General features: G+C 50.1%; 1 protein-coding gene across 19 annotated transcripts in view; it reads left to right on the top strand.

Annotated features, from left to right (window-relative positions):
- Cux1 (cut like homeobox 1) overlaps positions 1–24,888 on the top strand; it is a 335,152-nt gene that overhangs the window by 252,611 nt on the left and 57,653 nt on the right. For 6 of the 19 annotated variants that reach the window (XM_076560943.1, XM_076560945.1, XM_076560929.1 and 3 more), the window contains 9 exons: positions 4,300–4,358; positions 8,498–8,546; positions 10,389–10,485; positions 11,496–12,167; positions 13,234–13,299; positions 14,938–15,039; positions 16,239–17,074; positions 19,162–19,327; positions 19,990–20,046. In XM_076560943.1, coding sequence (XP_076417058.1) covers positions 4,300–4,358; positions 8,498–8,546; positions 10,389–10,485; positions 11,496–12,167; positions 13,234–13,299; positions 14,938–15,039; positions 16,239–17,074; positions 19,162–19,327; positions 19,990–20,046 — 2,104 coding nt within the window. The remainder of the gene's footprint in view (positions 1–4,299; positions 4,359–8,497; positions 8,547–10,388; positions 10,486–11,495; positions 12,168–13,233; positions 13,300–14,937; positions 15,040–16,238; positions 17,075–19,161; positions 19,328–19,989; positions 20,047–24,888) is intronic. The other 13 variants (XM_076560936.1, XM_076560937.1, XM_076560940.1 and 10 more) reach the window with 4 other exon arrangements.

Below are 24,888 nucleotides of genomic sequence, written 5' to 3'. Positions count from 1 at the left end.
TCCTGTAAAGCCACAAGGTACAAATGGGTTTATGTTACCCTGCTGTGTACCCTTCTTCTCCTTCTTCTCCTCCTTCCTCCTTCCTCCTCCTCCTTTTTCAGACAAGGTCTCATGTACATATTTGGCCTGAAATTCACTGGCTTTGACTTCCTAATCCTCCTGCCTCAACCTCCCAAGTGCTAGGACTAGAGGTGTGCATCACCACTCTCATTTACTGTGGGATTTTTCTTCCTGGGTTGTCTTTTCTTCCCACGGTCTCCCTTCACCCATTGTTGTTATTGCTGTTTGTTTGCTTTTTTTTTTTTCTTTCCTTCCCTTCTTGGACCATAGTTTTTCAGCTTTGGGGGGATTCCCAAAGATGTCCTGAGGGTCTGGAATCAGGGTGCAGCCTAGGAAGGGCACTGTAGCTTTCAGCTGGACTTGAAGCCTTGGAACTGCTGGTGGTTTTCCTATGCTAAGACTTAACTATACAGTGCATCCTTAATCTTTGAAACAGATGAGTCGTTAACAGTCACTTTGAGAGAGCAAGTCATACATAGTTGGGGGCTTTGTGGTCAAGACAGGGTCTCATGTATCCCAGGCTGTTCTCAACTCACTCTGTAGCCAATTATGACCTTGAACATCTGCCTCCACCTCTGGAGCGCTAGGATTACAGGCACACCACACTAGGCCCTGATTGTGTGACGATGTGGTGCTGGGGATGGAACCCAGGGCTCTGTGCATTGCTGTGTAGGCATTCTACCGACTGAGTCACACCCTCAGCCCATGGGCAGAATCTGGGATCCCAACATTGGTGATTTTCTACCGATGCATTTGGCTGGCACTGTCTGTGATTGGACATCCCAGATAACTCATTAATTGCTTCTCATGCCCCAGCATGTTGAAACTGTCCCATCCTTCCTCCACCATGAGGTTTCATATTCACTAGTTTCTCTTGGCCAAGGTTCTCCTCTGTCATACAAACACCTTGGCTAGCTCATCAGCATCCATGTCTTCTCACCTCTAAACAGGTGTGGAAACTGGCTTGTGAGTGAGAACTGTTTCAGTCTGACAAGTGCTCAGCAGCACTGCCTTTTTGTGGTGGATAATTCCCAGTTCATAATTAATGAAGTAAACCAGCCGCCATGACAGGCAGCTGCTTTTGATAAGCGTTCCGTGGCTTTGTCAGAGCACTCTTGATGGAGAAGCGTACAATTAGCCAGTCACCTGCATTGTCTTCACTGTGGCATGGAAAATAACGTCACTAGTACCTTCAATTAACATCGAGTGTTTATGGAAAAGGCTAGCAAGCCTGGCTTAGCTGTAGCTGAGTTGACTGAATGCTTGTGTAGCAGCTGGGTTCCTTCCCAGCACTGCATAAACTGGGTGTACTAGTGTGTGCCTAAATCGCAGCACTCTAGAGGTAGAGGTGGGAAGATCAGAAATTCAAGGTCATCCTTGGGTATAAAGCATCTTCAAGGCCAGCTGGGCTACATGACCCTAGCTCAAAACAAAGAAAGAGATCTGAGCTAAGACTTAATTAGGCACTCAGTTTATAAAGAGACTATCACAGGCTAGCGAGGTGGCTCAATGGATAGAGGACCTGCCAGACAGCCTGTGTTTGATCCAGCTGCATGGAGCAACTGAAGCCACTCCTATCCGAGGAGAATGCATGGACTCGGGGGTCAGGGCCAGGCCAGACGCACTCTGAGGGTGGGGACAAGCTGTGCAGGCCCCTCTGCCAAGCTCCCGGCACTTTGTCTCCCCAGGGTGAAAAATGTCACAGAATTTACAAAATAACTAGTGGGGTCTCCTCTGTAACGCTGTCCAGTTGGAGCATGAAATTTCCGTGGAAGCTGTGCAGTTCTGCCTGAGCACTGCACTGCTATACCTAACCAAAACACACCATCCAAGTGGCTCGGTGGGCAAAGGCACTTGCATGCAAGCCTGGCAACTGGAGAGCCACACAAAGGTCAAAGAACCAACTCTAGAACATTGGACTCTGACCACAGCCACAAGGGGTGCACACCCATATCCATACATAACAGTGGTAGTCGTAAATTTGTTATTTTATTATTTTTATTTTTATTATTATTTTTTTTTGTTTTGTTGTTGTTGTTTCTGTTTTTTGTTTTTCAAGACAGAGTTTCAGTTACAGCTCTGCTGTCCTGGAACTCACTCTGTAGCCCAGGCTGGCCTCGAATTCACTGAGATCCTCCTGCCTCTGCCTCCCGAGTGCTGGGATTAAAGGCCAGGTGCATACAGCTTCCAGGCTTCTGAGATGGCTCAGCAGGTGAAGGTACTTTCCACACAAACCTGGCAATCTAAGTTCAGTCCCTGGGACCCACATAAAGATGGAAGAAAAGAACAGACTCCACAAATACTGCCCTTTGACCTCTACACACATACCATGGCACATGGGCCCCACACGTAAGTCATGCATACAAATAAACACACATACACATAGTACTAATAAAACACAGATTTTGAAGCTAGATCTCATGTAGCCAACACTAGCCTCGAACTAGTTATGTAATGGAGAAGGGCCTTGACCCTCTGCCTCCCCTGTCTCTGCTTCCTGGGATTACAGGTGTACAGCACCATGGCCAGTTGGTGCGCTGCAGGGGATGGAACCCGGGGCTACATGCACTCTGCCAACTGAGCTCCTTTTCCAGCGCTGTTTTTATCAGCCCCGTCACCGGGTGACCAAGTGTCTGACACACTTGGCAGTAACAAGAAGTGCAGCCTTGGGGGCCTGGAGGGGTCTCCACCAGTTCTTTCCTCCCAGGACACTTTGGGCCCCCTGCTGCTGCTCATTTTATGGGGAGAAACATACCAGCCGCCCCAAAGATGCCTGGCTTGTGAGACAGGCTGACACTCATGCTGGTTGGCCGTCTCAGACTGTGACACCCCACATCTCTGCCTTCCTCCCGGCTTCCTGCCATTCTCTGGTGGTGACTTGACTTGAGTGTTCACGTCTGGCCTCCCCGAAACACTGCAGATAACGCTTTCCAAGGGTGGGCGGTACATTAGTGCTTCCTGCTACTTGACTGTGGGGAGAGGAATGAAATAATCACTTCTTTCAGAACACCTTCTGAGAGTCTTTTATGGGAAAATGAGTGCCTACCACCCTCCATTTGATTATCCCTGAGAAAACCATTATCATTTATAAAGTTAGCAAGAGATATTTAAAAGGGAATGAGGTGGAGCAATTTTATGCGGTGGGAAATACACAAGAACTTTGTCAGCAGAGGCAATGGAAGAAAATGAGCTGAGTGGATATGGATAAGAGAAAGCAACAGTCTGCTTGGAACTCTGGATAGGTTCTGATACAGATGGGCTTTGAGGCTGGTGGACCAAGTAAGCCTTTCCTCCTCAGGTTCTAGAATGTTCTCCACTGGTCTCAACCAGAACCTAAAGAGACACCTAGAGCCTCCAAAAATAGCAAGTAAGGTGCTAGCTGCTGAGACCTTGGAAATTTTTCAGCTCAAACTTGGAAACATGATGACTCATCAGGATCGTGGCCTGCAGACTCATAGTTTACCTGGAGTGGCCCCATCTCCCCAAGGCCTCAAAGAGATAAAACAGGTTTTGGAAGGAAGCACCTGAGACTTACCACGTGACTCCAGGAAAGCCTGTCAGAATAAAGATAGCCATGGATGTATCCCACGAGCTTACAGAAACTCTGGAACCCTTAAGCATATCATCACTCTAGAGAGCCACTGTCTTGCCCCAGACGGCAGTGGGGCCAGTCCCCGTCAGTCAGAGCCATCCCCACAAGAATGAAGCTGGTCTTCAGTGAGCCACACCACAGTGAGCCACACCACAGGACTGGCCTCTGTTCCCCAGACCCTAATGTCTAAGTCTCCCAGAATGACATGCTTTCTTCCTGGTGCCTGCTTAGCCCTCCACAGAAGAACTGAGGTCTGCTTCCATCAAAATTGCAGATTTACCTGTGCTCTCCAGGTAGTCAAACACATTTGTCAAAAACTACATGATGCCTTTGAAATGTTAGGAACAAGGCTCTGCCTCCATTTGCTGGCATTTACACACAGTGAATTTTTCTACCTTCACAAAGCTTTTCCCTTCCCTGTTACTGAGTTTTACACTAAAACTTGTGGTTGTGTGTGCATGCACATGTATATGTGTGCATGTGCACACACACATGTACACTCACACCAAGTCATAGGAAGAGAAGAGAAAAGCTGGCTCCCATATTGTTGACTCCCTGAATACAGGGTTGCTCACAGCGATTGTCCTCAGTGAAGTCTGGCAACCTCCTTTAAGACATGGCTGCTAATCAAAACCCTTCTGTTTCAGCAACTGGAAGAAAAACTCAAAGGCCAGGCTGACTATGAAGAGGTGAAGAAAGAGCTGAAGTAAGTATGGAGACGCATGGGGCGGGCCTTCCATGTCTGCTGATGGGTACCGTCAGAGTGGTACCCAAACCCAACCAGAGACACCCAGCACTTTGTTCTCACTCAAGACTCTTGCGGGGCTCTTTGTGGTTGGGTGGTTGGTTGGGTGGTTGGGTGGTTGAATGGGTGGGTGGTTGAATGGGTGGGTGGTTGAATGGGTGGGTGGTTGAATGGGTGGGTGGTTGGCTGATTGTTTCGTGATTGGGTTTCATGTAGCCTAGACTGGCCTGAAACTCCATACATAACCAAGATGATCTTGAACTCCTGATCTTCCTGCCTCCACCTCCCAAGTGTTGGGATTACAGGCTTGTACCGCCACATCTGGTTTATACTATGCTAGGGCTGGAACCCAAAGCCTTGTTAATGCCAGGAAAGCAGCCTACCAACTAAGCCATATCCCCATCCTTCTTTGGACTTTATGAGACTGCATTGGAAGTATTCAGCATGCATGGAGTCAGAGCAAATGCTGCACTTACAGCAATTGTACAGTCTGAGCTTGTTTCTCCGGTGTAAAACACAGAGTAGAGGAACTTCTATTGGAAGTTCAGGGCCTCCTGTACTCAGGACCACCTGCCTTCTTCCAGATTCCATTTCCTGCCAGATGCCAGTCTCCCTTGGTGCTGATGCCTGTATTTAAAAGCTTTGATGGTCCCTTCTAGCCCCTCCTACCCCTGACTCCTCCCCCTGAGCCTGAGCTCCCAAACCTTAGCCTGTCCCTCTGTCCTTTAGTTCATGGCATTCTCAGCTCACTGACCCTGTCCTGCACACCCATGTGCAATGCACAGGGCTCCCCCTTCACCCTACTTGGCTATCTCCAGCTACCCCCTTGGCTTCACCCTCTGTTCTTTCAAGAGTGGTTAATGCTATGAGTGATCTTTGTAGGGGCCTGTCTTTACACCATGATTTATAATCAAGATGGTGCCCTCAAGGCCTTCTTGACCTCTCCCATCCCCTACCCCAGCTGTACCATGCAGATGCCTTTACTCTTCATTTTACCTGGGCTCCCTCTGTATTAGTTCCCTTTCTTGTTGCTATGACAAAATTCCTAACAAAAGCAACGGGAGGGAGGGAGGGAGGGTTTGTCTTGACTCATGGTCTGAGGGTACAGTCCCTAGTGTCAGGGAAGGCATGGCGGAGGAGCAAGAAGTGACAAAACACACCGTACCCACAGCCAGGAGGCAGAGAGAGGTGATGCTGGTGCTGGGCTCGCTTTCTTCCTTTTCTCAGTTCAGGTCCCCGAGCCCGGGATAGTGCCACCCATATTCACACTGGGTCTCCCAGCTCAGTTAACCCAGTCTGGAAACTCCTCATAGGCAAGTGCAGGGGGATCCTCCTAGGTGACTCTAGGGCCTGCTGGGTCTTGGGCTCTGCCTCTTGTCTATCCATAGGAAGCCCCCCACCTGGCCTGTGTCTCTCCTTCCTAATACACAGAATACCCTTCCAGATACCCTGGAAACCTCCTGAAACAAGCCTGCCTTTATATAATCAATAATGGCTTTAGTCTCCGTAATTCCCAACCTCCTTTTGCTTGCTTGTGACCTCCTTCAAACTTCCGGTGACACTCTTACCCTGCTCCTCTCCACCTCCGTCCCCACACTCTCCCTCTATAGGCTCTCTCTTCTCTCGCCCTCCCCTCCCCCACTTCCACCAGCGGCTCTCTGAACAAACCCCCAATGCTCTGCCACCATTCCTGTCCTCTAAGCTCTGTACTCCTGCCTGTGTCCAGCTTAGTGACATTCATCTTCTCCTGGTTTGTCCTTCCGTGGCATCCTTATTTGCCCTTCCTTTCCCTCAAAAAACTGAAGAAGGGCCAGTGAGATAGCTCAGCCTGGACAACCTGAGTTCCATCACCAGAATCCACCATGGAAGGAGAAAACTGAAGCTCAAAAGTTGTCTTGTGACCTCTATACATGGAATGTGGCACATGTGCGCACACACACACACACACACACACACACACACACACACACAAATAATAGCAATAGATGAATGATTTAAAAGTAAGCTAGGTGCATGATAATGGTGGTACTGGCCTGAAATATCAGCTCTCAGGAACCTGAGGCAGAGGATTGTGAGTCTGACACCAGCCTGGGCTACATAAGCAAGATGCCGTTTCAAGAAAAAAAAAAGGAAGAAACAGAACCTTCTAGTTTTGAGCCAAAGAGTGTAGCAAGCATGTTGGCACACACCTATAGTACTAGAACTCAGGAACTGGAGACAGGAGGACCAGAGGTTCAAGACCATCCTCAGCCACATGGTGAATTCAAGGCCAGCTGACTGCTGAAGATCTTATCTCCAAAAGCAAAGCAAAGCCGGGCAGTGGTAGCACACGCCTTTAATCCCAGCACTCAGGAGGCAGAGCCAGGCGGATCTCTGTGAGTTCGAGGCCACGAGGCCAGCCTGGTCTACAGAGCGAGATCCAGGACAGCCAGGGTTACACAGAGAAACCCTGTTTCGAAAAACAAACAAACAAATAAATAAATAAAAATGCAGCAAACAAAACAAACAAAAAGAAAACCACGGTTGTGCAGTCTTTGACCCTCCCCTCCCTCTCCCCCCTCCTATCCCATGGCTAGACCCCTTCCTCCAGGCTCAGCCTCAACTTTGAGAATGAGCTCCAGCCTGTGTGCCTTTCATTGAGTGCATTACACCTGAATGCTGACCCTGACTGCCTTTCCAGAACTGCCCGTGTGGCCCCACTCCCAAGTCACCATGGTCTTGCATCTACAGGCTCCAAAGGCCTGTCTTTCCACTACTGCTCCCCTCGGGTGACAGTTTTTAAAAATGCTTTTTTTTTTTTTTCTAAAGACAAGGTCTCTCTATTATTTAGCTCTGGCTGTCCTGGAACCTACTATGTACACCAGGCTAGCCTCCAGCTCACAGTGATCCACCCGTCTCTGTCTTCCAAATGCTGGAGTTAAAGGCATGTACTACCACACCCAGATGTTTTTCAAAATACTTATTATTTATTGACAATTTCATACATTTGTACATGTATCTTGACACACTCATGATCCTTGAAGGGAAAGGGTCCACTTGCACAGATTTTATAATCTGACCACACTGAGTCTTGCTAATCCTACATAGACTTCGATTTTTTGTTACATGTATTTATTGTGTGCGTAGGTGTACATGTGTAGCAGTTGGGACAACTTTCAGGAGTCAGTTTTCTTCTATTTTGTGGGTCCTGGGATTGAACTAGGTTCTAAGGCTTGGCAGCATACGGGGACTGGGGAGATGGCTCTGTAAACAGTGTCGCTGTGTCAGCATGAGGGCCTGAGTTCCATCCCTGGCACTCACAGACAATGCCAGGCAGGACAGCATGTGCCTATAATCTAAGCACTGGGGAAGCAGAGTCGGGAGGAACCCTGGGCCTCACTGACCAGCCTATCTAGAGCAGACACTTAACAACAACAACCTCTAGCCTCTACATTGTATGTGTAAATGCATATGTGAACACACATGTCTCTGTCACATATACATATATGTATAATGAGAGCATAAGAACATCAGATCCATGGGTCTGATCTGCTTGTAGCTCCTGGCTTGTTCAGATAGTCCAGAGCCCCAGTGATCTGGACACAGCCTGTATTGATTGCTAAGTAGACAGTGGAACAATACTTTTGCCTCCCACCACATGTGGGGCCACAGAGGTCTGCCCTCCTGATTCTAAGCCACCCCTCTCTCTTTCCTCATTCCTAAGCAAGCACCAGTTCCCAGGGAGCACATGAGCAGTGGCCATGAGTTCCTCTCCTCCTGCCCTCCCCTCATAGAACTTCCCATTTCCTAAAAGCTTTACAAATCCATTCGGCTTGCAACAATGCGATGTCTGTATTACACTGTAAAATGAGTCTGAGCAGACCTGGTGTGACTTCATATGGAGTGATTTACATGCTGGGCGAAAAAACCTTTTGCTAACCAACTGCTAGTTGAAGACTGGCTCCTCTAAAGGCATTATCAAATTCAGTTCCTGCCAGGGAAGTTGTTAAAGTTGTCAGCTCCTCAGTGCCTGCAGAGCAGGAACCAGAGCGTTAATGCCTATTGAGAGGCCACCAGGAAAAGGAGTAGTTGAAAGTAACCATGTGTCTTGCCTTTTTCAGCACCCTGAAGTCCATGGAGTTTGCGCCATCGGAAGGAGCAGGGACGCAGGTACACCAGCTCACTTTGTTCCCAGGGTGGTGGCAGCAGCTGCTGGTCACTGCTGGCCCCTGAGGCTCTCATCTGCATCTCCACGCTGATAAGAGGGGCCTCGCTTACAGCTATCAGTCCTTCCTCAAGAGCATTTCACCAGCCGAGCCGGGTAGTGCACACCTGTAACGCCAGCACTGGGGGCTGGCGTCAAAGGGTCAGGAGTCTGAGGCCAGCTTCGGCTATCCCATGAGATACTGTCTCAGCAATAAAAACGAAGTGGAGAGGGGAGAAAGGATTGATCCTCGTTGTTGGTCCGGAGACTCGGCTGGTTAGGGTGCTTTCCTAGTATCATGAAGCCCTGGTTCCATCTCCAGCACTGACAGAATAAATGAGGAATGGTTGCATAGGGCTGTAATTCCAAGACTTTGTAAAGACAGGTGGCCAAACGTTTAAAGTCAACCTTGACTACTTAATGAGTTTGAGGTTAGCCTTGGGTTCATGAGACCTTCTTTAAAGGCAATAACAAGACTTGACCAAGTGAAAGCAAATCATCTTCAGTGAAGAGAGAGGCTAGTATTTGCCAGGCTCCTCAGTTGGCCCTGGGGAGGCTGTGACTTCATTTTGGGCACATAATGATAATTTCAGGGGCTGGGTTGCAACCCAGTAGTAGTGTGCATGTTCAGTATGTGTGAGGCCTGGGTTCAATCCTAGCACCAAAAACATCGACAAATATGTGAGGTTGTGTTAAAGATCAACCCAAAAAAAAAAAAAAGCTTGGCCTGGAAATACAGTGTACTGCCTTAGTGGCATTAACTCAAGGGACGTGTGACAGTGGTACCCTGTTATCTGACAGCCAATTACAATTTATATCTCCAGCCATGTATGATGTCACATACCTGTAATACCAACACTCATGAATAGAGGCTGGAAGATCTGGAATTTAGGGCCAACCTAGGCTACATAGCAAGTCCAAGGCAAGCCTAGACTATGTGAGGCCTTGTTTCATACACACACAATATGTTAAATATATCCTAACCAGAAGTGATAGTGCATCCATAGTCCCAAATACTGGAAGACTGAGGCAGGAAGATCACTTGAGCCCAGTACTCTGAGGCTAGCCCAGACAACAAAGCAAAACAAAAAGAAAAGTTGTCTAAAATGTATAAGTCTACATCACAAGTATAGTCTTGCTCCCCTTATCCAGAAGGCAGCTGGCATCTTCACAATGGACAGAAATAAGACAAAAACAGGTTTCTCGTTGCTTTCTGACAGGGTCAGCAGCTTATCTCATTGCCAAGTGGGGTCCAGGCTTAGACTGTTGAGTATTTGGGAACAACACAGAAAATAACTGTCAGCTAGGAAGGTGGCTCGGCAGGTAAAGGAGCGCTCATCCTGCCTGAGGCCAGGAGTTCCGATCCCCAGAACCCACCATGTAAATGTTGGGTGGCCCTGAGGGCCACCTGTAATTCTATCCTTGGAAGGAAGAGACAGGGGATTCCCCAGAGCAAGCTGGCTGGTGAGACTGGCCATATCAGCCAGCTCTGAGTTTGATTGTGAGTCCCTGCCTCAGTGAATAAGGTAAGTGACTGAGGATGATGCCTGAGATCAACCCTGGGGCCTCCACACACATGCATGCATGTGTACGAACACCACACATAACGTACACACATGAAAAATGGGGAAAGAATATCTGAGTCTAAAGACAAAAATCATCTCAACTAAGTCCTTTTGCAAGAACCTTAAGTTTTTTCCCTTGCGGAAGTCAAGTCAGTGATGCATGTTGCAGGGTCATGGAAGCTGAGCTGGGTAATGGATGGGTTCAAGGTGGCCCCATGGTGACCCCTGCTCTGCCCTGTGCAGGACTCTACCAAGCCCCTGGAGGTTTTACTCCTGGAGAAGAACCGCTCGCTGCAGTCTGAGAATGCCACGCTGCGCATCTCCAACAGTGACCTGAGCGGTAGGTGGATGGGCATCACACACATACTCTGCTTGGTTCGCTTCCAGGGGTCAAGGACGAGGAGGGTGAACCTTCCATCTGGGTTTGTGTGTGCATGATGGGAGCGCCGCTGGGTGACCGAAGACTTGTTGGACTAACCCTGAGTGTCGAGTATCCCACTCCCTCACCGCTCTGCCCCACCCCGTCCTGCAGTGAGATGCGTGTGCGCCATAGCAAATCTCCAGGGCTCTGCTAGGGGCCTTCTGGAAAGGTCCCAGGAGGGACGCCTGAGGATGTTGGCTTTCTGATCTTTTCCTAGTTGTTCTGTGAACAGGCCAGGGGTAAAAGCAAGCATGGCCTCCCTCTGGGGACTCTAGGGTGTGCTTTGAGAGGTCGCCGGCCCTCCAGTGGTACTTTTCTTTCTCCATGAGGTCTTCTTTGGGGACGCAGTCCCTCCCCCATCCCTAGCCTCTCGTTTGCGCAATCTAAAATGGTGGAGTCACTGACTGCTTTTGGATTTAGCGGCTGGTCAAAGTGTATAACTGTGATCTGGACTCCAGTGGCATTGCAGTTCTTAAAGTGTGCGCGGCTTCGATCGAGGGGACTCAATGGGTGCATCTGCCTCAGAGCATGTGGTGTGAGCGACCCCATGGGTCCCCAAGTGTCAGTGTTTGCTGGTCCTCGGGCAGAGCCTTTGGGGGTAACTGTGATGCTAGAAGCCCCGAGACCTGTCACCTCTTTCCCGTGTGTGTTACCGGAACCTTTGTCAAGGGGATTCTCCCGGCTGCAACGTACAAGAAAGGTGCAAACACGAATGCATGTGGCTTGTTTTGGGGGGCCTCATTTGGCCGATTCACAAATTCAATCGAAAAACAAACCAACACACCACTCTGGCCCTTGTTTAAAAAAAAAAAAAAAAAATTGAAAAGAAAAATCTGCACTTTTTTTGTGGGGCACACTTTGCATTCTGGTCTTGGTTTTTTTTCCCTTTTGAATCCCCCATAATGCATTCTGTTTGCCCTTCCTTGTAGGGTCAGCCAGGAGAAAAGGGAGAGACCAGCCTGAGAGTCGGCGCCCGGGACCCTTGCCGGCCTCCCCTCCTCCTCAGTTGCCCCGCAACACGGGGGAACAGGTTTCCAATACTAACGGTACACACCACTTCTCACCAGCGGGGTTAAGTCAAGACTTTTTCAGCTCAAACCTGGCCAGCCCCAGCCTGCCCCTGGCTTCTACAGGAAAGTTTGCACTAAACTCTCTTCTCCAGCGACAGCTAATGCAGTCCTTCTACTCCAAGGCCATGCAGGAAGCCGGAAGCACAAGCACGATTTTTTCAACAGGTCCTTACAGCACAAACTCCATATCTTCCCCAAGTCCATTACAACCAAGCCCAGACGTAAATGGCATGGCCCCATCTCCCAGCCAATCAGAAAGCGCTGGGAGCGTCTCAGAGGGCGAGGAAATTGATACAGCAGAAATCGCCCGGCAGGTCAAAGAACAGCTGATCAAGCACAACATCGGACAGCGCATCTTTGGACACTATGTCCTGGGACTGTCTCAAGGGTCTGTGAGTGAGATTCTGGCCCGGCCGAAGCCCTGGAGTAAGCTGACTGTCCGCGGCAAGGAGCCATTCCACAAAATGAAGCAGTTCTTGTCTGATGAGCAGAACATCCTGGCACTTCGTAGCATCCAAGGCAGACAGAGAGGTGAGACATGTCCATGTGTGCCCGGTGCAGTGCAGTGCAGTGCTGTGTATGTATGTGTGTGTGTGTGTGTGTGTGTGTGCGTGTGATGAAACATTTGTACATCACATCAGGTAAAGTGCTCTTCAGTTCTACCCTATCTAGAGTTCAAGGGTCAGCCCGCAGGAGCTAGAAACCATTAGATTTGGGAACCCTGACCTTGGAGAGTGTGGTCAGCACCTTGAGCTCAGTAAACTCACATTTCACTGCTCTGTATTGAATTAGAGAAAGTGAGGTTATGCCTGTCATCTGACAGGTTTAGCATCCCTGGGTCCACTTGGCATCGGGGGCTGGCTTCCCTTCAGGAGCAGCTCCTCGGGTGCCATCCAGCTCTGTCCCAACAGCACAACAGCTGTAATCCTCACAAGCCCTGGCTCTGTGGGGCAAGCTTGTCAAAGCTGTCCTCTGCCTCCTTCACCTGAGAAGAGAACAGGTCCCATGAACGTTTTATGTCCAATTATTGATTTTTTTTTTTTTAGTGCCACAAACAAAACATGCCTGCCTTCAATAAATCACACGAAAGTTTCATTCAGTTCCCTTCCTGCCACACCCTTCATAAAATGATAGAAAGTCAGACACTCCCACAGTGTAAATAATTCCTTCTTCCTTAAGAGCAGGCCCCCTGGGCAGAGTCAACAGTAATGTAGAGGGACATTGTTTTCAGCCACATTGGAAGCACTCTGAAATTTAGATGACATCTCCGGCAGGAGATGATAAACAAACAGCATGAGTTTACACCAAGGATACAGCGCATTTTTTGGTAGTTAACTAAATTGATGTCTCTGGATGATTAATGTGAGCTCTAGCATTGACTGGCAGGCAAGCACCTCTCGCTCCCTCTGCCCCTCCTAGTGGTGATGATGTCGGCTCTCCTCCTGCAGTAGACCCAATGCCTGGAGGAAGGTGAAGCCTGGAGCCCTTTCTTTAGAGGCAGGCAGGCAGGCGGCTCAGCTCTCATGTCACCCAGACCATGTCGTCGACGCCACCATCCCCTGATTGTTTTGTTCTTACCGCACTTGTTTTTCAACAGAGAATCCAGGCCAGAGCCTGAACAGACTCTTTCAGGAAGTACCGAAACGAAGAAATGGGTCTGAAGGTATGTCTCAGGCAGGTTTTCTCTTTGCAGTCAGTAACCTAGGAAGCAGCATGTCCTTAGCTGTGTATTTGGGTTAAAACTGTGCATTGTAATTCTGGCCTGGAACCTGATGGAAAAACAGCTAGTAAGTATAAAACAAAGCACGGGTTCAAAGGCGACCAGCCCCTTCCCTGTTGAGCTGCCGAAGCTAGACAAGCCATGCCTAAGGTCCGCCCCTCAGCATCAGTCCTCGGTTTGATTCCGGGGCACCATGCCTGTTTTCTCAGAAGCAGGTCACAGAACACTTGTGCTCTGAGAAAAATCAGGTGACCATGCCAAACCAGCTATTGCTGCTTCCTCAAATTTTTAACTCTAACATACGTCAGAAATCCCGTGAAGTGTTCAGATCCAAACAAAGCTGGTTCTTCTGCAGGCATTGGTGAGCCAACCTTCACCATGCTCCTTCCCAAAGTGTCCTCATTAGTAAATGGTTTAACGTGACATGTCTACTGAGAAAGGTAGTCAACAATGACAATGTCTGGATGGCTTCCACAAAGATCTGGGCCCAACCCATGAGTCCTAGTACCTTCAGGGCATCTGCACATACATCTGCTATGCAGAGTACCTCCATGTGACCAGAAGAATGCATTTGTGTCCTTAGGGATCGCAACAGGTTTTTCTCCTTGTTGGCAAATTTCAAAAACACAGTATGTCGTTATAAATCTAGAAAAGTTGACATTCACCTTTGTCCCTCTTCACCTGTCACATCCCAGTGAGTAATCCAGGATTGGTCTCACCCAGGGCTAGGGATGTAGCTCAGTCTCAGTGGTAGACATTTACCTAAAATCTCCTAGTGAAGAGCCAGAACATTGCTCAATGGGAGAGCACCTGCCTAGAATCCCCCAGTGAGGGGCTGGGGTGTGGCTCAGTGGTAGAGCACCTGCCTAGAATCCCCCAGTGAGGGGCTGGGGTGTGGCTCAGGGGTAGAGCACCTGCCTAGAATCCCCCAGTAAGGAGCTAGGGACATGCCTTAGTGATTAAAGTGCCTACCTAGAATCTCCAGTAAAGGGCTGTGGCATGGCTCAGCAACAGAGTAATTACCTTGCATGCCTGAGGCCCCGAATTCAATGCCTAGTAACACACACACACACACACACACACACACACACACACACACACACACACTGGCGTGTTTAGGCTCAACCTTTTACCTTTGCCTTTCTTCCACGTTTATGTTTAGAAAAAATAAATGTATAGAGCCTGAATGTAGTCTCAAGCCAAAGCTTTTTAATAAAAGCTCATGAAAAAACATTGCCTTTCAATTTACCTTCTTTTCCTATACTGTTGTAAATGATTGGTTGCCCCTCTGGTACTAGCCCCATGGGCAAAGTCTAGCTCAAGTGATAAGAAAGCCTGTTCTGCCAACAGAGTAACGTTGACCTTGAGACAGATTCAGCAGGAAACCTTCTGCTGGGCAGGCATGTCCCACAGCCATGCCACAAGATCACACTCACAGCAATTTAGGGATGAGTGGGAGACCATGCCCACTCCGGTCAGTCCCCAGCCTCACCTGGGGCCCTGTGTCAGAATGTCTTGGTGCAGTGTTTATTTCCATTTGAGATCTGGCTTCCATGTCATCCCTGTGACTTCTCCCTGCAGGTAACATCACTACCCGGATCCGAGCATCCGAGACTGGTTCTGATGAAGCAATCAAGTCCATCCTGGAACAAGCCAAGAGGGAACTCCAAGTGCAGAAAACCGGTAGGGCTTCTGCTTTCTCAAGCACCGTCTTCAGACTATCACAGGTGTTCTCCTCAGCAGGAGTTTATCCTTTGTCTTCTCTGTTTAAGTTGATACTGAGTTGATGTTTTCATACATTAGGCATATACAGAGGGAAGTATGGTCTAGATTTGTGTTTCCTCTGTCCGGGGACAGGGCAGTTGTTTTAGGTTTTGTACTTGAGATGGGGTCTTGCTAGCTTGAACCCATGGCCCTCCTGTCCCTGCCTCCTGAGTGCTAGGTTTGCAGGTATGTGCCACCATGCTCCGCTCTACTTTTAATGTCCCCTCCCCACTGCTAACCAGACCCTGGTGCTCCTTAGAAGGGACTGTCGTTGATCCTTCAGAGACTCTGGCTTCTGGTAGACGTGAACAGAAATCGTGCTTCCCGAGTTTGGCAAAACCAAGAGGAGTGTGGGTATATGGTTCATGAGAGTTAGTAGTTAGCTTAAAACCTCCAGGAAAGAAAGCCAGAGTAGGTGCAGGGCAATGGATCACTGAGTCAAAGGGTTTGAAGACCTGAGTTTGGATCCCAGAACCTACATTGACAACCAGAGTAGCCGAAGCATCTGTAACCCTGGCCCCCCAGGGATCCGGGTGGGGACAGGAGCTCCCGAATCTCAGGCCAGACCACCTAGTCAGTGCCACAACAGAGACTCTATCTGAACCAGTGGAGGGCCAGGACCAGCTCCTCCAGGGGCTCTCACATGTGCACTCGCCACACGCACACACCTAGAAAGAAGGAGCTACAGCAAGCCCGCTTAGCAAGGGGCGGCCCGGGCCACCAAGACTGGCAGCCGAGTTGATCCCCGGCCCCCACACGGTAGAAGAAGAGAGCTGACTGGCGCGATCTGTCCTGACCTACGTCACACACCACAGCACACGTGCGCCCGCACACGCACAGAGTAAATAAAGGTAATTTTTAAATGTAATGACTAAAGCCAGGGTAGGAGTGAGGTGTGGTTGGAAAGCCAGCTGCTATGGCACAAAGGCTGTCAATCCCTGTGTTCCCCTCTCTCACGAGGTGGGCAGGTATCTTCACGTTTCATTGATGATATTAGGGAAATGGCACCGTGTAGTGACCACCCCAGAGAATCACATTCCACTAGGTCAAGGTGGGATGAAGCCCACAGCTGCCAGGGACCATCCTACCACAACCTCACCTGTGTTTATTCCTCACAGCTGAACCAGTCCAGCCATCTTCCGCATCCAGCAGTGGGAACTCTGATGACGCCATCCGCTCCATCCTACAGCAGGCCCGCCGGGAAATGGAGGCCCAGCAGGCTGCCCTTGACCCTGCCTTAAAGCCAGCACCACTGTCCCAGCCTGACCTCGCCATCCTCACGCCCAAGCTCCTGTCTGCCTCGCCCATGTCTACTGTGTCCACTTACTCCCCTCTCGCCGTCCCCCTGAAGAAGACCCCCGCAGCACCTGAGGCCAGTACCTCCGCCTTGCTCAGTGCCCCAGCCCTCAAAAAAGAGGCTCAGGATGCACCCAGCCTGGACCCACCAGGATCAACTGATGCTGCCCAGGGGGTGCTGAGGCAGGTGAAGAGTGAGCTGGTCCGAGGCAGCACCTGGAAGGATCCCTGGTGGAGCCCTATCCAGCCTGAAAGAAGAAATCTCACCTCTTCCGAGGAGACCAAGGCGGACGAAGCAGCCGCAAGCGGGAAGGAAAAGGCGAGCAGCAGCCAGCCTCGGGCAGAGCGCGGCCAGCTTCAGGGACCCTCGTCAGCAGCAGAGTACTGGAAGGAGTGGCCCAGCGCTGAGTCGCCCTACTCCCAGAGCTCAGAGCTGAGCCTGACTGGAGCCAGCCGCAGTGAGACCCCCCAGAACAGCCCTCTGCCCTCCTCCCCCATCGTGCCCATGGCAAAGCCAGCAAAGCCCTCAGTGCCCCCCCTGACTCCTGAGCAGTACGAGGTCTACATGTATCAGGAAGTGGACACCATTGAGCTCACCCGGCAGGTCAAAGAGAAGCTGGCCAAGAATGGCATTTGCCAGAGGATCTTCGGGGAGAAGGTAAGGGGCTTCACTGTTGGGGGGCTGTCATAGCTTCCCATCTCTTCTTAGGTCTGAGGACAGAGTGTCCATTCTGCACAGCATGGCCATCACAGGAGTATTAGATGTCACCAGTTCCCACCCACTTTGTGCCATCCTGTCTATTCCCGCTGCCCTGCTTAGTAACTGGTAAAACTGACATACAGCAGATGAGGAAGCATGGTCCATTAGTGTCTGCATGCAGCAAGCTGCCAGGTGACCCTGGACCTGCCCTGCCTCTGAGGCCACATGCAGCAGAGAGACACCTCTGCAAGCCATTCTGGCCCTAGAAGGTCTGATGGGATCAGATCGCACAGGGAACACCCAGCCTTCCGAGAACCACCACACGTGGGAGTGAAAAGCTGCACAGAACATAATTGCTCCTTGGTTGTTTTGTTGGATTTTTCTTTCTTGTGTTTGTTTGTTTCATTTCATTGTTGTTTGGGGAGGAGGCTGATTGTTAGTTTATGTTATTTTTTGAAACAGGGTCTTCTATGTAGTCCTGCCTACCTAGAACTAACTCATTGTGTAGCCCAGGCTGGATTCACCCTAGCAGGAATCCTCCTACCTGGACCTCCCACATGCTACAATTACAGGTGTGAGCTTCTGCTCGGCTCCTCGTTGTTCCTTTCACTACACTACGAGGGCCCTACAGACCCATCAGAGCGTCACACACATCACCTCTTCCTGGCTCGGGAAAGTGTAATTATGTATGGATGAGCTTCTAGACCTATCTGATGGCAGATTCAGGATAACAGGATTTACCACGCCTATAAAATCTAAAATAAACATAATAACCTATATCATTAACGATTAAGCCATGAGCAGACTATAAAGAGAAGTCCTCTCTTCCTGAGATGACACAGGAAGTGGATCAGCAGTGGCCCTCACAGCCCTGTTGGATACCCATCCCTCCCCACCCAGTCCGTCTCGGTCTCATCTGTATGTTGGCCTTGAACTCTATGGTCTGTTTATGACCTCCTTGTCCCAATTTTGCAATAAGTGATGAAGGTCCACAGACAGGAGGATGTGAATTGAAAGTCCCTGGAGAATTTTGAGTTCAGCGTTGTAAAAATAAAATTTGTGAACATTTAAATAGGCATTTTGTGCTCCCACCTTAAATTTAGCAAACTTAATAACATTGAATTTGTTTGGCCCATGAGTGCTGCTTATTCTGGAACTGGAAAACTTTGCAGAGTGATGGGATGAGGCCCCTAAATATCTCTGGGCTACATCTGTGCCCTGGGGGGTGTTTGTGCCCATACATATGTATGGCCATATGTGAGAGGCAGCAGCCTGAGTGCGTGCATGCAAATTGTCGGTCGTCTGCTGCTCAGTGTTCCTCCCACACTGGCTCCCTGTCCTCACCAGCTCTCCTCTGGTCAACCTGTGAGCAGGGTACGGTCAGACAGAGTGACCCTTTGTAAATGCCCCTTTGGCCTGTGTCAACGCAGGAGGCTGCTTTCTATGCCCCTCAGTGTCTCCCAATTCCAGGGGGCTCTGATTGCAGCACCCCAGCCTGTCCTGGTAATACCAGGTAAAGGGCAAGATGTTCTGCAATGTCTGCTCCTCGGTTTTCAAGACACAACCTTGCAGCCTCTGCAGGGTCCAGACCCTAGAGAAAACTGACCACTTCCTTTCACACCCTTTCCCAATAAGAGCTGCGACTGTACTTTCTCTTTTGTGTTTTTGATCATGCTGGGAATGAAACCCAGGCCCTTGCATCGGTTAGGCACATCCCAAGCCCATCACTGGCAGATTTTAGGCCTATCCTCTACCAATGAGCCACACTCCCAATTGAAGTTGTGATTATAGTCATTTCTTTTGCCCAGAGCCCCTGCCCTGTCCCAAGACTTTATCCTACCAGTAGTCTGCTAAAGCTTATCCCTGCCAATTGTCACAGTGCACTAGGCTGCCCTTCAGTGCTCAAAAGAGTCCTCCAATGCACGTTCTATGTGGCTTCATCTCCCCTAGGCCCCCCAGGGCCACATGTATGTCTCTAAGGCACCTTGCAGCATCCTGCTGATTTCTGGAAGCTGACAGTTGCTTCTCTTTGTTTGCTTCTCCAGGTTCTGGGCCTGTCCCAGGGCAGTGTCAGCGACATGCTCTCAAGGCCAAAGCCATGGAGCAAACTGACCCAGAAAGGCCGAGAACCCTTCATCCGGATGCAGCTCTGGCTGAATGGAGAGCTAGGCCAGGGTGTCCTGCCTGTGCAAGGGCAGCAACAAGGGCCAGGTGAGAACAGCCAACCTGCAAGAGCCCGGAAAGGACAGCCTCCGTCCATGGGCTTGGCTTTGGCTTTGGGTTTGGGTTAGTGTTTACTGGAGCACGGGGAATGGTGAGACAGCAGGGTCTGTTTATTTTTTTTTTTTTTTTTGAGACTGACCTCAGACTCACTATGTAGCCCGGACTAGCCTCAGACTCACTGTGTAGCCAAAGCAGGCCTTAAGGAGGACCCATGATCCTCCTGCCTCAGCCTCCCAAATGATAGAAAGACAGATGTGTGCCCCCTTGCCTATCTCCATCTTCAGGTTTCAAGAGTAAAGAGGCTGAGCCTGGCTAATTTTATAAGCAGCAGAAAATTAGTTACCAATTAAGAAAATGCTGTTTATATATAAATAAATATAGGTAAAAGTCAAGTACCTCCACCGGGGAACTGAGAAGGAAATCCATTCTGGAAATGAAAGTGCTACAGGCAATGGCTTCTGCCACCGGGAAGTGAGGTTTCTGGCACTTTATAGTTGAGCAACCCTCATCCCAGTCCCCATCCTGGCCCTCAGCTTGAGAATGGGAAGCCTCCCTCCCTCTGGACTCCCGCTGACCCTCCTAGTACCTTTTGTGCAGTTGGGAGGCCCCAAGCCCTGTGTCCTCTGTAACGGTGCCTTTTTCTTCCACAGCCCTCCACTCAGTGGCGTCTCTGCAGGACCCCCTCCAGCAGGGCTGTGTGAGCTCAGGTAACCTGCCACCCATGTTTGTCTGCTAGCCCCTCTGCTCTGCAAACCTGGGGTCTGGGAGTGAGCGGCCCATTCCATTCCTAACCGCAGCGACAGCTGCCTCTCCCTCTCTGCCTGCCATGCTGTCCTCTGAGGCCGTTGTGAAAGTACAGTCATGCAAGAAATGCTTTTAGGAATTAGCTGCTTCTGCTAGATAGAGTGTCCTGGAGATCCATTCAGGTGATGGGTAGCAATGTCGTTTCTTTTCCTGCCTGAGTAGTATTCCTATGGTGTAGTTACATCAGAGTTTGTACTGCACTGAGGCTATCTCCGGGTTGTGGCCATTATACATAGAGTTGGCAGGGCAGTTAAAAGAGAGGATGCAGTGTACTACTTGCAGACTCTGGACTTGCTTTCTGATGGCAGTCCAGAGAGTTGGCAGCTAAGGACCGATACTGATAAAGATCCATGCCTTTACTGCATCCCTTCACTGTTTCGTAAGTATGAAGCTCTGTGTCTAAGGCTGGGGTCTGTTGGAGGCAAGTTTCACAGTTGGGAGATTTTAATATAGCAGGAGAGAGAGGTCATAGACATCACTGACCCAGGAGTCATGGGAGGGGACATCTCTGGAAGACCTGGACAGAACAAGGGAACTGGGGAGACTGGAGCACCAGAATAGAGCAGCCGAGGATGAGTAGCCAGGAGCCACGAGGGTGAGAGTCAGAGGACACTCGGTGAGGGCTCAGGAGGGGCCGAGATCGAAAGGGAAGGAGGGGAGCAAGTAGGAAGGGCAGCAGTTGCAGTCCATGCATCGCAGGCCACTTCCTGCTGACCCCAAAGACTGGAAAGGTCTCAGAGGCTCCTGACAGATCTGTTATCTACGCCCTGAGGTCCCTGGCCACAGTGCCTGGATGCATGCATGCCCTCACCCCTGCCGCCCTGCACTGAGCCCTCACCCCTGCCGCCCTGCACTGAGCCCTCACCACTGCCGCCCTGCACTGAGCCCTCACCCCTGCCGCCCTGCACTGAGCCCTCACCACTGCCGCCCTGCACTGAGCCCTCACCCCTGCCGCCCTGCACTGAGCCCTCACCACTGCCGCCCTGCACTGAGCCCTCACCCCTGCCGCCCTGCACTGAGCCCACAGGCAGCCCAGCTTTCTCCCCCAGCTCCCAGGCACAGCCGGCAGCAGGAGCTGTTCCTTTTTCTTTTCTCTATTTTTCTAAACATGTTGATTAGTCTCCGTATCCCATTGATTCATTGAAAACACAAACAAAGCTAAGTGAGGAGCGAGCGCAAAGCCTGTCAGCTTGCCAAAGGCTTATGAGGGGACACATGTGCATAGAGGGGAACAGCTGGGCGGCTTTTAGCAGGAGCTGCTGCTGCTGCTGCTGCTGCTGCTGCTGCTGCAAGATCCCAAACACACTCCCCCCACTACACACACACACACACACACACACACACACACACAGAGTCGGGGTGCAGCAGTGGCCTCAAAGCTCTCCCCTGAGGGTTTCATGGGTTTTAGGTGTTCGGGTTTGGTTTGGTCCATACTGGGAAATAGAGACTGGACAGATTCCCTGGGAAATTTCCAGCACTCTTTCTCTCCAGCTCACACTCAGAATTTAGGAGGGGAGGTGGTGAGGCGGTTGTGCTGCACTTGTGTGGATGTCTGTGTGGTAAAGTGGCCTGGCCTCCTAGGCCAGTGAGAAGTCAGCTCTCCTTGAACTACTACCACCCACCGCAGGCTGGACCAGGCTTGTCATGGTGGAGCTAATGTTGAGTGACGAAAGCCTTTCGCTCCTACATATGACACTAAATGTCTCTCAGCACCGTATCTCTTAGAAGCCTGACCTAAACCTTTTCCATACATCTATCTCAAAGGGAGTTGTTTTGTTTTTAACGTGTGTGTGTGTGTGTGTGTGTGTGTGTGTGTGTGTGTGTGTGTGTGTGTGTGTGTGTTACAGCATGTGTGTCAAATCAGAGGACAACTTGTAGAAATGGTTCCTTTCCACACTGGGTTCCAGGGATTGAACTCAGGTCAAGTTTCGTGGCAAGCATTTTTACCAACTGAGCCATCTTATCGACCCCTGCCAAGACAGGGTCTCATGTAACCCCAGCTGGCCTCAAAGTCACTATGTAGCCAAAGATGGCCTTGAATTTTGGCTCCTTTTGCCCCCACCTCTTGAGTGCTTGGATTACAGGTGTGTACCCCCACACCCAGTTCATGCATTGCTGGGGATTGAACCCAGCGCTTTCAGCATGCTAAGCAAACACTCTGTCACCTGAGGTACATCCCCATCCCCCAAAACTAGAATTATTTTGTAATGATAGTATTGATAAATCCTTGTGATAAATAACTCTAGGAAATTCTAGAATCGTTGACAGCTTTTATCATTGTTTCCTCCCAAAGAACTCTCTGGTTCAGAGAATCCCATAAAATTCTGATTACCTCTTTTTGTCATGGCTACTGTGGAACCCATCCCAAAGGTCCAACAACTGAGAAAGATACTCTGCCCCTCACGGATCCCTGACAGCTGTACCTGGAGGTGCACAGCACGGCCTGATCAGTTCCTGACAGCATTGGGGCTCACTTCTCCCCAGGGCAGAGGAACTCGGAAGGACCTGCCTTCTGTCCCTTGGTCAGTTGTATCTTCAGTGAGGTTTCCCAGGTCAGTGAGGCACTCAAGGCCTAAACAGAGGGCTCTGTGCTTGGTTGTCATGGCAGTCAAAGCTCTCCTTGGCAAAGCACTCCTACCTGGGAGCTGGAGACGTGGCTCAGCCGGCAGAATTCCCGCCTAGCACGCATGTCGCCCTGGGTTCCATCCCCAGCACTCATAAAACACTCAGGAATTAGATACCGGGTCAGGAGTTCTCCACCACTCTAGTCCTTAGTGACTCGTACACCAATCTCTCTGATGAGGAGAGGCCCAAGTTCCAGCTGTCTAGTGGACATGGCCCTTTGTATCCTCTGATAATCTCAACCTTGAGGTATAAAGGAAATTTAATGTCATTTTCAACTACCAGTGTCGCTCCATGGTGACCTGTCTGTGGGGGAGTAGGGGGCACAGGCCTGAGGTCAACTTTGGATGTCATTCCCTTGGAGCTGTCAACCTTGTTTTTCAGACAGGTTCTCTCAGCAGAATCTGGGGCTCACCAACTGGGCTAGTCTCGCTGGCCAGAGACCCCCACCTTCCCAGTGCTAGGATTACACCACACACCGTGGCACTCAGCTTTGTCACGTGGACCCTCAGGGTTCAGGGAGCCCACACACTGGACAGCATCTGCTAACCTTGTGAAGTATTCCTTTTTACTTCTTAAAACTAACTTCTGTGGCTGCTTGAGCTGGTTTATCTCTCAGCCCCTAGAGAAGGAGAGAGACCTTCCCATGGTGGTCACAGAAATGCTGGTGTCCTGGAGGGCTCAAGCAAGAGCTGCCCGTGCCCTCAGCTTGGGAACTTGGCACGGGAGCCTCTCATGACTGCAGCTAACAAGGTGCTCTGCCTGCTCCTTTCTCTCTGGCTTCTGGCGGATCTTGTCAAAGTGTACGAGTGCAACGATGGCCCATTTTCCATAGATTAGGCACAAAACACTCAGCGGTTTCCCAGCACACTGGGTGGTCAGGGATAATGGCTTCCAAGTCATGTCCGTCCATGAAGAGTCATGCGGCTCCATGGCGCCATTGTCCATCAACAGAGTGTCAGCTGTCCCTTGGAGGGGACAGCTGCAGCAGGCTGACTCTGGCATGGGAAGTCCAGCGTTTTGTGCCCTGCTGAGACATCCACAGCTATGTAGGTGAGGCCTCATAGCATGGTAGCCAATATGCCTTTATGGTGTGCATCCCGACATTTGCTTTAGTTGCTGGGAAGCCCTGTTCAAGGAGTAGCTTGTCTCTAGCCCAACAGTAGGATTCTGCTGGAGTCTGTTCTTGACTAAGCAGCCAGTTCTTGGCATTTTGCTGGCATGAAAGAGGTGACAGAGAGGGTTGATGGCAGCCTCAGAAAATTTCATGGGACTGAATAGAGTGGGCAGAATTCCTCATGAATGCGCTAGACTCAAGTTACATTTTTCCTTCTCTTCACTCCAAGAATGTCATGAGAGCAACTGGTTCTATCCAGACAGAATGATTCTGGCAGCATTCATGTAACTAAGGTTTGTGTGTAACCACTTACACATAGCCTCATGTAGCAAATCAAACAGAAGAGAAAAACTCAGGGCCCATGAGATCGTTAAGTCAGTCAAGAGCTTTCCATGCAATTGAGGATCCAAGTGCAATCCCCAGAACCCATGTGTGGTGGTGCTTGCTTGTAAATCCAGTGCTGGGGAGGCGAATCCCTGAGTCCCAGGTCAGTGAGGGATTCTGTCGCAAAACAAAACAGCTGAGGAGCAGCACCCATGGCTGTCCTCCGGCTCTGCACATATGTGCACACCCCATACACAGATGCATACATGTGACATACCCACCCACAAAGAAGAAGACCTGAAATCCCATGCATCTCATGGCCTGAATCTTAGCCTGTGGGGCTGTCAACATGGTGGCCCTCGGTTCTCTCCTTCTTGCTGGCAGTCTGCCTTGGGTCATCTTATTTTATTAGATGTAGCATAGTATAGGGATTCTCCATCCCGAGGCCAAAGCAGGAATTTCTGGATTGGGGCTGTTATGTGGGCACATATGGGCAAAGGGTTGCCAGGAGGTTCCTGGAGCTGCAACTGGGCCATGAAAGGTGATGGAATCAGACAACAGAATGTTTCAGGTAGGGAACAAAGCTGAACCCATGAGAAACTAGTTCAGAAGCCTTCTTCTTAGACAACAGGAGGAAAGTGGATATTGAAAGCATGTTGTCCTCTCTTCCTGTACAACACTG

This window comes from Peromyscus maniculatus, chromosome 23 (genome assembly GCF_049852395.1).
Source record: "Peromyscus maniculatus bairdii isolate BWxNUB_F1_BW_parent chromosome 23, HU_Pman_BW_mat_3.1, whole genome shotgun sequence".
In the NCBI taxonomy this organism is placed as follows: domain Eukaryota; kingdom Metazoa; phylum Chordata; class Mammalia; order Rodentia; family Cricetidae; genus Peromyscus; species Peromyscus maniculatus.
The sequence above is the reverse complement of the archived record's forward strand: the minus strand, read 5'-3'. Positions and strand labels throughout refer to the sequence as shown.